Source organism: Cydia fagiglandana, chromosome 10 (genome assembly GCF_963556715.1).
Source record: "Cydia fagiglandana chromosome 10, ilCydFagi1.1, whole genome shotgun sequence".
In the NCBI taxonomy this organism is placed as follows: Eukaryota; Metazoa; Arthropoda; class Insecta; order Lepidoptera; family Tortricidae; genus Cydia; species Cydia fagiglandana.
In genome coordinates, this window is record NC_085941.1 from 8,060,946 (window position 1) to 8,075,853 (window position 14,908).

General features: G+C 40.5%; 1 protein-coding gene across 1 annotated transcript in view; it reads right to left on the bottom strand.

Annotated features, from left to right (window-relative positions):
- LOC134668312 (lysine-specific histone demethylase 1A) overlaps positions 1-14,908 on the bottom strand; it is a 369,325-nt gene that overhangs the window by 348,715 nt on the left and 5,702 nt on the right. The window contains exons 9-12 of the mRNA XM_063525794.1: positions 14,348-14,572; positions 13,727-13,895; positions 13,443-13,616; positions 13,311-13,398 (exon numbers count right to left, since the gene is read on the bottom strand). Coding sequence (XP_063381864.1) covers positions 13,311-13,398; positions 13,443-13,616; positions 13,727-13,895; positions 14,348-14,572 — 656 coding nt within the window. The remainder of the gene's footprint in view (positions 1-13,310; positions 13,399-13,442; positions 13,617-13,726; positions 13,896-14,347; positions 14,573-14,908) is intronic.

Here is a 14,908-nt window from a genome sequence, read left to right on the forward strand (position 1 = left end):
TATGTGCCGCTTAACGGATGCGCACTTGTGCATTTAAAATGAAAAAAGAATCATATTACGTATACCTATCTGAATATCATCATCATGTTCCTCGCGTTGTTCCGGCATCGGCATTTTGCCACAACTCATGGGAGCCTGGGGTCCGCTTGGCAACTAATCTCGAGACGCTAATGCGTACTACGTAGGCACTAGTTTTTACGAAAGCGACTGCCATCTGACCACGATGTTTTTCCTCACCGAAAAGCAACTGGTAAATATCAATTGTTCAGTTCCAATAAACTCATTGGTACGAGCTGGGGTTTGAACCTGCGACCTCCGGATTGAAAGTCGCACGCTCTTATCGCTATGCCACCAGCGCTTATCTGAACATAAAGGAAGTAAATAATCAAATTGAAAATTGTACTGATACAAATTAAACACTTTATCGACAAAGCGCATTAATTGCATCCGCGAGGAACCGATTAGTAATGTAATGCAAAAGGCCCCAGCACAACGAAACCATAAATGAAGCACCACAATAACGTGCACAGTCATTTAAAGTGCCGCAATGGAGAAAAGTTTGTTTTAAAATGCACTGAAAGCTTGCTCTCCCTGTATACTTCGCGTAAACAGTAACAAAGCTGTGGTTGCAAATGAGGTCAGAGATAGCAACGAGCTGGGAAGTTAGTGTAAGCATAAATTAAAACAAGCGTTCCCATAAAAAGTTGATAAATGGCCTTCCACAGGCGGCTTGACAAAAAAGGGAACTGACGTCAGCCGAAGCGCTAACGTGTTTCATTTCGCGTTTACCGCCGACATCTGGGCCGTTTTCAGCACGAGCGAACTGTGAACCTCGCATATGGGACCTAGAGCGTTGGTTTTTAACGATGCTAAAATCAACAATAAAATTTTCAGCCCGCCTTTTGTTTTGGGCACGACTGTTCACATAAAACAATATACGCTTTATTAAAAGCTAATAGACAATTTATGTTGCCAGTCTCCGCTCATATATAAAAGCAAGAATCTACAAGTCATTGCTGTGACTCAAAGAGAGCTTTTACTGAAAAAAGTGCTCACTTATTCTGTTCAGTATAATAAAACTGAAACTATCAAAGCGATGTCTTACGGAAAAGAGAAAAACAAAGACAAGTTAATAAAGACAGACCGAAGTGGAAGCAGTTTTTAATAAAGCACCCTTAGCGGCCGAAAGATTGTCGAGAAATTGGTTTCTTTCTCCGGTACGTGTTGGAATAGGCATCTTTTATGAAACAGGATTTTTGGTAAAGAAATATTTTTTGCTGTAACACCAACATAAAACATAAGATAAGAAAAGAGAAAATTCTCACATCGGCGGGTTTTATTTATGAAGAACCATACGGATATGAATACTAACTTTATCCATAATGCGTGTTTTAATACCATTTACTAAGACTGTGCAAAATATTTCACACCAACCACTTATTCATTTTACTAAATTAAATTAATTACGACCGAACACATTAAATCCTAAATACGTCGCAGTGAGTATCTGCATTTACTAAAACTGAATTTCATTTTTGCATAAAGGCAAATTAATCCCAGCGTGCGGGAGTGGAACGAGCGTCCGCGATTCACGCTGCAGCGGGTTGCCCGGAAGTGTAATCAGATTCTTAAAATGTGATATTATTTTGCAATTAATCTGAATGCATCCCTCTCTGAATATACATATGGGAGCGAGATGTGTTACGACTAATATCAAGTTATTATCGTATACCGTGTATCCTATCCGGCATTGGATATGTACCTACAATTCTAAAATCATCTCTGTAGACACCTACACTCACAACACAATATGTGCTTCTGAGACATAAATCAAAAATCCAGAAAAGGGACTGAAAATAATGGTTTTTGCTTAGAAGTTCCGTGTAAGTGTATCAACTAAATATCAAGCCTATGTTTCAGAGACTTAAACATTAGAGCACGAGTCGAGTTTTGACTTAATACCGAAGAGATGCAACCCAAGACGTTGCGGAATGTAATACAGGTCGCAACAAACGTTAATAAAACCGCAATGCTACCATTAGAGGACTGAGTCCACAGTCGGAATGCTAAGCCTTCTGAAATGCGCAATAAAGCGACGTACGCACCACAAGCAAACATTTGTAGCAACTGTAACGACACTAGGAATCTCTCATAATATTGCAAACCATATCTCATATAGAGCAATATAAAATTACTTTGTGTAATATCAATATCACTCCATCAAGTTTAACTTTAACAAACAAGAAGTCAAGCAGCCAGTTACATGCAAATGAAAAAAAATCGGAAAACAATCTCCATACCCTAGAGATTTGCATCGACCATTGCAAGAAAAGCTGCGCGAAGTAGGATAGGACGTCGATAACATATTCGTAACCAAATACGTAGATCCGTAAAACAAATAGATACAATATACTCGTACAAGTGTCGACACGAAATCGGTAATATAAGTGTGTGAAATCGAAACGTAAGTCAAGAAACCTAGACACGAGTACAAAGCCTAAGTGATTACCTACTTAGGCTAATAATCATAATCATCTGCATACTTCTATTTTAAAAACGATAACGGCCTTCATGAACAAATTATCTTGACTGCGTAGCAACATCCGACGTGATTGTACTTCACACAATATGTCCCAAATAATTCCAGTTTAATATTAACTGAGTCAGCCAGAAGCGGAATATTTCCATAAAGGATTAGACAAACGTTTAATTTCCCGTGTAGGCAAAGCCCACAAACTATCCGTGTACCGAAAGTTGAGTAATCCACAAACGTTCCCTTTAATTGGTTTACCACAGACCTCTATTAACGAAATAAGATGGGAAATCAGAGTATTAGCATAACAGTGAATTCAATTAGGGTTCACAAAGAGGATTATAACTTTTACAATGAACAGAAAGTAAAGGCGGAGGCCCGAATCCAACTAACATGGAATAATCAAACTTTAAATGGGTGCGATTATTGAGATGAGATTAATTCATATTTAACCAGCGATCCTTTCGGGGGTCTGTGTGCCTCAGCGGCGTTTTGAGTGTTATAACACACAACATATTATAGTAAATACGAACTTTCGCAAATGACATACCTACTTGTGTTGAATTTTAAACTGATTTTGAACACTGCTAGATGCTATGAGTGTAGCGTGTAATCAAAGGAGTTTAGTTTGGCACATGCTTTCTAGTTTAGATTACAATTGAAGCGGCGGTGAGGTGGACCGATAATCTAGTTACTTAATGTTAAATGAGGGCCACGCACCGGTCGTTGTGCAGATCTTTGGGGGACAGATATGTTAAGAAAGATGAAAAAAAATATTAAGGTTGTTAAGAAAGAATGTCTTTCGAACGATATGATTTCAAGCCATCAAAGGTAGTCCTGAATAAGACTTTTGTAGTAGATAGAAGGCTAACTAGCATTTTTCACGTTACGTTAGCCTGTAAAGCTAGGCCAAGCCGTAACTTACAACACTATCCCGGATTATTTCGAAAAAATCGAAGGCGCAGAAACCGGACGCGCGGCGACCTATGAGTATGAAAGGTGTAAATCACCGTAGCCAAACGTTCCGGCAGATCTGTGTTTGCGCAGCCAGCAAACGTGATAAGCGCATTGCGAAAATTAGTCATCGGGTAAACTCCGAGAAGCAATATATTAAACAATCTGACGGCTAAGCGTGCAAATGCGCCCCAGTAATGGTCAATTGTTGGCAATAAAACTACCGCTGTACACGATGCAAATTATATTATTGCACTTGGTGCCCAGCGGGCCCAATGCTATTCGACTGAGGCGGATTAACAAAATTATCAACAGCAGCTATCTTAGTTCGGCGCCAGTAAGATTTGTAGATACGGTGCTTACCTACTCTCGCAAGCCAGTTCTGTCAGTACAAAAAAGTAGCAAATTTGAAAAATGTAGTCGTGAGAAATATTTATCTAGTGGCTGCAGTAGCCATTAGTCATTAAGTGAGGTGGTTTATTATATCCCCTGTCACATAAAGTACAGGATCTGTTACATGAATACATATGCAAAATGAAAGTTCTTATCTTGCGTAATGGATGTTTCGTTACTTCCAATGCGGAAATCTCTGTAGTTCCAGCATGCAATTTAAAAATCGAATTTGCCGTCAAATTACCTTATTTCTGTACAAAAAATAGCATGCTTTAAATCTCCTTAGATATGATCAAACTTTCACATTCGCACATAATACTTCACATTTCCGGTCACGCAATATTCATATTACAAATTCCGGGAATAATTAGGTACTTCGCAATATTTACTTCTTACTACGAATTCCATATAATACAAGAATTAACTTAACTTAAAATAACGTGTCTACTCATTTTCATATAAATGCAAGCCAACAAAGCGTAATGTAAAGTGCAACGTTCCTTATGCAATAGGTAACTACAAGAATATCAATGGAACACCGTGAGAATTTACTGGATATTTATATCATGGAATAAACACTTTTAATGTTTTTATATAGAGCTTTAGATACTTTTGTTAGAACATTGCAATCAAACCAGGATCACCAGGATGAGCCATTCGTGAGTAATGTGATAATGAACGATGAATGATGAATGTGGTTTTTCTAGAGTGTCCTACTAGTAATATTAACCTTTATTACAAAACACAAAAGCTGAAATTAGACAAGCCAATGCAACGTTTTCCGGATGACGCATCACCATTTCCATCTAATTGTGTGGTTTTATCTACATACAATATAGAAAACGATTCTATCCAATTTAATAATCGTTCCATCGCGACGTGTATTTTTAAAACCTCAGTTTCGCTGCGTCCTTAAGCCCGAGTAAACTGGAGTGGTATTCCTGTGCGCCGCGAACTCGTTAGGCGGGTGCCCAGGTGTGACGATCGCTTCCGGAGACTTGTCAATTAGATGGACAAAGTGCCGCCGCACCAGATCGCACCATATAAATCCTCGAGCTGACATTCGCCCGCGAAATAGTCGCACCGAAACGACTATCACGATGGACCACTCGAACAATTTTCTTCCGCTATTGTTCTTTATTCCATTTTCGAAAATTATCTTTAGTTTGAAACCACAAGCGAAATGCAATAGAAAACAGCGGTTGCAACGTGTTACGTGCGAGCAATTTTGCATTCACATTTTACACGCAATATTACATGCTCTTTGTCATTGTCGTCTCGTGTCTTTTGGTTATATAAATGCGCCAAAAATAAGAGTGTTTTTTGGAGTGCTCGCTAAAATTTCATTCATATGTTTAACATGTTGTAGGGACATGAATAAATTGTTTACACTAATGCATTTTGCGTGTCACTGCAATTGGTAAACCCAATAAAATAAACATCGTAACGTGCAAATTAATACATACAATGGACTCGTAAATCTGCAAAGTAAATTCAAAGCCGTTAATGTCCTATGTTGCTTTATCCCGTAATACGTTTAACAAAATACCGATGGGTTGCGTAAATTACACGGTATTCAAGACTCGGTAAATGCAAATTCTGTTACACGAAAAGCACTTAGTGTTCTAGCGTGGTGACGTCATATTGTTCTAGTGAAAGCCACCACGATGTGAACAATACGTGGTTGCGCAACGACATTAGGGACAGGGTTACCAGATTAATCGATAACGTCGAAGCTGACCTTAAATCGTCTATTATTAGCTTTATAATGTTCAAGGTACAGTTGACAGTAAGAAATAATGGCACCGATGGTATTGATACTGAGAGTAATCATCACTAAACAAAAGGTCAAATGTAACGGTGCGATGGTTTATATTTTCCAAATGCGCTAAGTTTACACTCACTTGGCAGTGACAATACATGCATATCCCATCATAAGACACGTCAAGACGTAGCACTTGGCACGAGGACTTAGCGGGGTCGGAGTCTATCAAGTGCGAATTACATTTATATTACATATAAGGAGTCGCTGCGTTAACAGCATAACAAATAAATGCAGGTTTCTAGCTATCAACAATGACAACCAGTAAAACCACGAAGAACTTAAACAGTGCCTGCTGTTAATTTGGCTGAAGCTGAAGAAACTTCTCCAGTAGGACTAAGCTCAACCCTACGATTTTACATAGCAGCCATAGTGTTAAAGTTGCTGTCGAAAACAACGTAAGAGCGCTGCATGACACTTTCGTTGCAGAATCCACACTAAGTTAGCGAGCTGATATCGAATAAATCACTCGTCGACAATGCTTATCAACCCTGAGATTCGATTAAGTATCTTAGGACTTAATTTACACATGTAGTAACCCTTACCAACAGAACAATGGCGGTTTAATAGAGCCATTCGTCGGCTCATCGCTTATTCATCCACGCCCCAGACGCCTCCGCGGGCGACGCCAAGTCGCAATTGATGTCCTCGTGAGCCAACACACATCCAGCTTGTCACATGCGGCATATGCTAAGGGCATGCGATTATTAATAGAGTACCACACACGCATTCTAGGTCTCATCGAGCAAAGAGTGAATGGCTAATGTTGCATTAAACTACGTCTGTCTTCACGACACTCCCTATCAGGTGTGACCAGAATGTCTGGTCAGATTGTTTCAAAAATGCACTAATAAAGTAATAACTAACTTGATAGACCTAGCTACGTACATACGTAGCCACTTATAGCATTTATATTGCCCTGTCGCCATAGGTAAAGTTGTATCTTCTCTTTCCGAAGGTTAAAGTAACTGTATTGCCTTTAGTTTTTGTTGATAGTTAGTGTTAAACATTTACAGAACCAAGACGGTAAAAAATAACAAAAAATGTTTGGGACGATAATTTAACATTGCAGACATATCCATCGACCTAACTTGCTTAAATATTTAAGAGGCATTATTTTCACAAAGCAGAAACAATGAAAAGACCCTTCCAAGTGTTATACACTTGCTAACAGCACGACTTTGTTAAAACGTGGATACAAAGCGGTAGGTTTCCTTTTACAAGTACTATACCCCCTAGTGGCAAGTTTAGCTGCGTACAAGGTAAAACAACAACGGCCGAGTGTGAATTTCTCCAGAGAGCGCGTACTATTACTGAGCCCTGATGCTATTCTTATCACTCAACAAGCACAAGCGTCTCGAAGAACCAGTAACACCAGTATGAGCTCGCTCCCCGATTGGGCATACTTGCTTCGGATTTCCATGTGCCGTTACACTGGTCTACCCGGGTACATGTTTCACGCGACCAATAGGAACACACAGCCAGATTGTGATCGCTGCTGTGAGCTCTAAGCGCCCCAGCACGACTAGACACTATCCTAAAGGCGCGTCGAGATATTTTATTCATAGAGAGAGTGATAAATGATTAACGTCGGAGCTGTATCACATTCATTATTGCCTCACGCATGCCCTTATCAAAAACTCGTTGCCGCTTGAGCAGATCGCTTGGCCTCGGAACCTCTGCGACTCGTTTCAGGTGCCATTTGTCGTCAATAAACAGCAAAGCAGCATATAAATCTTTACCGCGGCTTTGTTACTTGTATTTATGATATACGAATACCTTCGTCGTAGGTCCGATGACGATAAATTATACGGGCTGTTGGTAATTATTACCGGAATCGCCGGAATGTGAAGTCAGAGGTTGTTTAACTGCTTATGTTCCGAAGTTAATGGGTAAGCAAGAGATTGGAGTGATATTGGTATAAAGATTATCAACAGTTATTCAACTATAAAAGTAGAAACGAGCAATATACTTATACATAAATCGAAAAAGTAGAACATATTCATGGGAGTTAGAGGAACCGGTTTCGATTTCAGTACTCAAACGCTTACTCTATCAAGTATTTTAACTATGAGCCCAATAGGTATATGGCTACTTCATCCACTTCAATCATAAGCAGCAAAAGTCTGATGTGGTATCAACTATCATGATTAAGTGTCCAACAGTGCGACGGTTACCTCATTTTTATTTTTTATTGATGAAAAGGGCAATACAGGCAGAATAACCACAAAAACAAACCATAAACCCAACCTCATTCAGATACAGTAGAACCCGGTTAATACGATCACGTTTAAAACGATTTCCCGCATAATACGCCATTTTACGCCGGTCCCTGCAATTTTAGGCCTGTTTTCATACATTTTTTCACGGTTAATACGACTCGCGTCCCGCTTAATAAGCCATCTAAAATTCCCGTTACGAACCATCTGCACGTTTGTGTTATTGCCATAACCATCGTACGGTCGTATTGTTATGCAATACGCCGTTAGTCAACATTTTTTAATGTGTTTATTACCTGTTTTTTGTTTTGTCTTTAATATCTTTTGTCGGGTCCTTGTCGGCGTGAGAATGCTATGCCTTCTGCTTGACGGTTATGGACCACGGAGTGCAAGCTATCGCTCCCAGATTTTTATTTGCAGTTAGTTACTCCACGACTTTATAGTTGAGCCTATTGTTAGTGTACCTAATCTAGATTATTTAACCGCGTGTGAACCTACCCACACTTAGATATCATTCGCTCATTATCACCGCTGCGGTGTTTGTACATGAAATAATACTAGTTTTTATTTCACGTTTAATACGATTTCCCGTTTAAGACGCGTATTTTGTTAGGTCCCCTCAGAATCGTCTTAAGCGGGTTCTACTGTATTTAGAAGCTCAAAGATGTAAATGGGGGCAGTAAAGCATTCCGAACAAGAAAGCGCCGTAATAATATCTGCCAAACCAGCGCTTGCATAAAACGCCGTTATCTAACAAAATACGTTATCTCGGTAAATATAATGATTTCGTGACAAGTCACGATAGCAGCGGTTCCATGGAACGGTTAACAATCGTTCAATTTGTAGGGCCAGCGGCGAGGCTCAACAATGGCCGTACACGCGACCGAGTCTCGACATTCTCATGAGTAGAATAACGCACAACAATCAAGATGTCATTTTTCAACTACCCACGCCGCGAACACCGAGAGAACAGCGAGAAATATGGCCGACAACGCACGCACCGTACAAAAGAGGCTGGCTGTAGTGATACATATCTCCGCCGAACAACGGACGCGACAGATTCACCTCGTACCTTTTTATGCTTTATGCGTAATCGACGGACGTAAAGTCAGGATTAATGCACATGGGACTTATTAGTGACAGTTACAGGCAAGTGGCTTATTAATTATCGCACACGACAATAAAGCACTCGATAATAATTCTGACAATACCGATAAGCGAATGAGAAAATTATGATTAGTCTTCACAAAGGAATAATTTATTTACAGCCTCGATAACTTTAGCATTGAGGCGTTAAGGTTCCGTCACACAGGCGCGTTTTCCGGGCGGGATGTGAGCGGGGCATGAGCGTTGATATGTAAAAGCGGTGCGCCCCACTCACGCCCCGCCCGGAAAATGCGCTTGTGTGACGAAGCCTTTATTTCAATATAAAAAAAACTATTACAAAAAAAGGCTACTTATGGGATTACAATAATTGTATACATAATACATATAAAGAAGTTAAATAGGTAATTTATTTTACTACCACGTGTTTCTTTTTGATGATACAATAAAAATAACTGATATCCTTGTAAAAATTTTCCGATTAATTAAAAAAAATATATGTTTGCTGAAAACCTTGTCTTTTTTTTATACCACATCGGTGGCAAACAAGCATACGGCCCGCCTGATGGGAAGCAGTCACCGTAGCATATGGACGCCTGCAACTCCAGAGGTGTTACATGCGCGTTGCCGACCTTTTAAAAACCTGTACACTCCTTTCTTTCTTTCTCTCTCTTTATTTTCTATTAAAACTCATGCTTCGTGCACTAAGCAGCAAATTTTTGCTTTTCGTTTGCAGTTGTTAGCTACACGAGTGCCAAGTAGCTAAGTGTAAGGTTTGGAATTTCTGCAACGCTCATTATGACAATTCACAGGAGTCAGTGGGTAATTTATCGGCTGTGGAAGATGGAAACGCGGCTCGAAATGATAGTAATTATTGACACGAACCAGCGCCCCGGGCTAAAGTCCACTGAGAAGGATCACAACCGGCCACTAACTCGAAAATTCCACATTCATAACGGCGCGGGCCCTTGGGCACGGACAAGGCGATCGCACATCGCCAATTCACGTTATTTGCCATTTTTTATAATTGTACGTACGATTCGATGAACTTGGACATAAATAATCCAAATCTCATACAAATTGTTGCTTTTAAACTTATGAAAAATCCCACCCATTCATAATATCGGTAGCTGTAAATTCAAACCCTCAGGGGATATAATATAATATAAACGTACGGATACCGAGCATAGCTACAAGGAGCGGCGGATTTTCTTAAACGCCGGTTAGAGTGGGAACAAATAACAGTGTTCGCAAAGCAATCCTTTTAGGGCCGAGTATTTCTATTCGGTGGCATCTTTTGTGTGTGATACAATGGCGCATCGATCGCGCCAGAATACACGGAAATGCTCAGCAAACACTAACGAGTGCTCAGACCCCAGCTAATTGAAGTTATTGCCGTCTAAAGGTGAATCTACAAGTCTCTGACCTTTTATTATTAGCAAATACAAATACATCCTAGATTATGTAAGCTATGTTTTTGTAACAGTAACCCACCGATGAAAATGCCATACTGTAATTCCAAAGTGATTGATGACCGATTCGATTATTAGATATAAATGAGCTCAGATACAAAAAGCCTCATTAGGATTATAATTTGCAAATTGTGTTGGTTTATGTAGATTTCCCATAGACTAACAGTGGGGGTCATAGACCGGGAGATAGTGACACATTTTACTGGGTCATTTGTCTGGTACAAATAGTTTACAAAAAAAAAAATTAACTCCCTTGCGGCGGTATGGCGGCCATTTGGAACCGTCCGAAGAGTATGGCATGGTGATGTCCATGAATGGCTGCTCGACGATGACCACCTGTGCAAAAATTAGCTTGGCACAAATGGTTGAATTGTTTTTTTTTAATTAATGTGTTCGCCTCAGTATGGCGGGCTGTAAGTCACACCGGAGAAGTATGGCATTACGCTACCGCCTACTTCTTTTTTATGGACTATCGGAAAATACGAGGATTTTTGTGGAACAAATCGTTCGACACTCGTATTTTATCCGACACGTTCGACTAACGCCCACGCGATTGGGCCGCCAGTACCAGCGCTATGACCATCATTTTTCTTTCCTTCATTACATGCTTAGACCCCTGACGAACCGCCATACTGGTACAAATGACCCAGTAAAATGTGTCACTATCTCCCGGTCTATCAATAATGTTAGCCAAAGGTTAATGAAACACTAATCTCGAAACAAAATGCACGCATGCAATGCATTTCGACATATTTGGAATGGCTATACCTATACAGGGTGTTAAAGGTAAAATTTGATTTACCTAAGCAGGCTGATTTTGGAGCAGTCTAATATAAAAATATTCCGACTACTGCTCTGAGGCATCGTTTTATCTTACATTATGGTAGTTAGTTCTGACCGCTTACCATACCATTATCGAGTGCGCCGACTTTTGGCCGAAAGGTGTCGTGTTTCGGAGGTTCCGGGGCAAACTGCCGAATCCCCGACACGAGAGCAGCCGATTCAACGGAGCCCGGCCGTTTTGTCGCCTAAATAGTGTTTAGTTTAAAGTTTATAATATACATATGCATGATAGCACAAAACAGATAGGTACAGAAGTCAATCACATGTATGTACTTCACTTTTCATACCTACGCTCGGCGCGGCGTGCCTACGAACTATAGCTCGTGCACAAAAAACTATCGTGGTAGTGGCACTTGTATCAGCTCGTATCTAGTTGTTTGATTTATTGTTGAGGATGGAACGGGAAGAATGGAAATATAAATTAATAATAACTAAAATATTTTTATTTTAATGTCATTGTTAAACTGGTAGTTTCATCATCATCATCATCAACCATCTACTGAACAGTTATTTTTGTTTCTCCATTATTGCACAAAAAAGTTCACAGACGCGTGTCTCAAGCGGATGGCACTCGCGCTCGCAGTGGTCCCAACCGGTCCCAGATATCGTGTCCGTGAGCAGTGTCTAAGTGTACGTTGATCGAGCGCACTTTGTATGTAGATTGATTTCTGTACCTATCTGTTTTGTGATGATAGTCTGTAAGGTATTTGTAGTATAAAATAAATAACTTTAGTTGTAGCTGGTGACCCCATGCTTGAAGTCGCGTTCGACATATGAAGTCGCGCGCGCCAATTCTATTACCATGCAACATTATGATCTGTATAGCGATCTAGTTCTGTCAAACGATTCCTACTTACGACATGATTTTTTCTTAAGAGCTTCCACATCATATACTTAATACAACTTCTTATTCTTATACTTAATACAACATTAATATCAACCTCGCCTTTCAAGTTTGCATCACTTAAGCGGCCCGTTGGTCCGTCACAGCTGCCTTGTGTCAGGGCTACACTAATAAACCCCCAGATATGCATAATTTATGCATAACTATCTGAAACGTTACAGCCGCTGGATAGCTAGTTACCGAACTTGATGTAAATAGGCTGAAGCAGTTATAATCATGTAAATAGGGAACACATTATTTTATGAATATTTATATTGGGTTATTTTTAGTAGGTAGAAAGAAAGTAGATAGCAGTGAGTAGTGAATATGTAAATTATAAACTTTTACTTCGTTTATAATTATAAGTAATTATGTACTCTTCTAAGAAGAACGCTTAAGTAAATTATTTTGGACCCCTACTGATTTTTAAAAAGTTTATAATGTGACAGTTGGTCCAGGTTAAATTTTCACAGAGTCAACAAATGTGCCGTTTTCAACCAAAATTGCACTTATTGTCGGTTGTCAATAAGAACGCTATTTCCGTAAAGCTTCAATTTGAAATCAACCTTATTGACAATCGACAACGTGGTACCTTTTAGCTGAAAATGTCACAAATGTGGGACCCCCAAAAGCCGGAGACTGTTTTTTCATAAATTCTCGAAAAAATCATTTCATTTTTTCGGACATTTTAAAAGGCTAGTCTTACTCTAGTACTAGCACCCAAAAGAAAAGGATGAGTATAGTTTTCCTGGTTCTTACTGACGGACAAATAGGTTTTACCAACTATGAATCCCAACATACCTATATAGCACTTTAAACTCTCGCGTTTTGTGCACATATTTAATTACACAAACGGGTCTACCGCGATATAGTTTCCTTGTTTTTACCTTTAATTCTGACTTTTCGGCTGAGTTGTACCAGCTGTGGTCACGGAAAGACTGACGTCCCAGCGTGTTGACACGTGAGACGTGTTAGACGTGAGTGTTGGGACGTCAGTCTTTTCGTGACCTCATCTGGTACAACTCAGCGGAAACGTCGTAATTAAAGGTAAAAACAATGAAACTATATCGCGGTAGTCCCAACATACCTGTTAGATGGTTGCCGGTGAACTCGAAGTCGTCGTCCTTGTCCCAGTGCTTCAGCGACAGGTTGCCCAGCGGCGTGGCGTTCACGAACTATAATAAATTCCAACATACCTGTTAGATGGTTGCCGGTGAACTCGAAGTCGTTGTCCTGGTCCCAGTGCTTCAGCGACAGGTTGCCCAGCGGCGTGGCGTTCGCGAACTATAATAAATTCCAACATACCTGTTAGATGGTTGCCGGTGAACTCGAAGTCGTCGTCCTGGTCCCAGTGCTTCAGCGACAGGTTACCCAGCGGCGTGGCGTTCGCGAACTATAATAAATCCCAACATACCTGTTAGATGGTTGCCGGTGAACTCGAAGTCGTCGTCCTGGTCCCAGTGTTTCAGCGCCAGGTTGCCCAGCGGCGTGGCGTTCGCGAACTGTAACAAGTCCCAACATACCTGTTAGATGGTTGCCGGTGAACTCGAAGTCGTCGTCCTGGTCCCAGTGCTTCAGCGACAGGTTACCCAGCGGCGTGGCGTTCGCGAACTCGAGGTTCGCGAAATGCCAGTCCAGGATCTGGCGGTCTCGCACCGACAGGTACACGGAGCTGGAACAAATTGGAACTGTGGAACGGAGGTATAATATCAATGGTGGAATACCAACCTAAGTATGTCTTCTTCCTCGCGTTATCCCGGCATTTTGCCACGGCTCACATAGGAGCCTGGAGTCCGCTTGACAACTAATCCCATGATTTGGCGTAGGCACTAGTTTTTACGAAAGCGACTGGCATCTGACCTTCCAACCCAAAGGGGAAACTAGGCCTTATTGGGATTAGTCCGGTTTCCTCACGATGTTTTCCTTCACCGAAAAGCGACTAGTAAATATCAAATAATATTTCGTACATAAGTTCCGAAAAACTCATTGGTACGAGCCGGAGTTTAACCCGCGACCTTTGCAATGCAATTGCAAGTCGCACGCTCTTACCGCTAGGCCACCAACCTAAGTATGTAAGGCGTGTAAAGCGCTTAAGCCGTGGTTGCAAGATGAAATTATAATTACCTTGGTGGATTGGTCTCGAGCTGTGTCAACTTATCTTCAATACTCTGATTCTGATTGACCAGCGAGTCGTATTCATTACACAATTGCTTCATCTCTCGGTTGAGGCGGCGGAGGTTGAACTCCTGCAAGATGCTAGCGTCCCCCGCGGACAGTTTCGTTTTTTCTACAAGCAAAGTTTCCTTTTCGATCTTCATTGACTTGAGTAGCTCTTGAATGTCAGACATCCTGTACAAAGAGAATTTCATACGTGTTATTGTGGTGTGGTTGGGACCATTGTGGGTCATTTTATAGTTTTTTTCTATTATGTTATGTTGGACTTCAGCGTGTATTACAGTTTATAGGCGTTTACAAAAGGCCACCCCGCTCGCAAAGGGATTTTATTTTTCAAAAAAGGGCATCGCTTGACATAAAATAAATTTAAACAATAGGTTTCCTGCTGACTAGAAATTTTTATTCAATTGTTATTGATAACGATCACAATAACTTTAATTTGAAATAGACAAAAGGCTTTAATAAGTTTAAAGCTATGAATGAAAGGCACGCAGATTGTAATTACATATT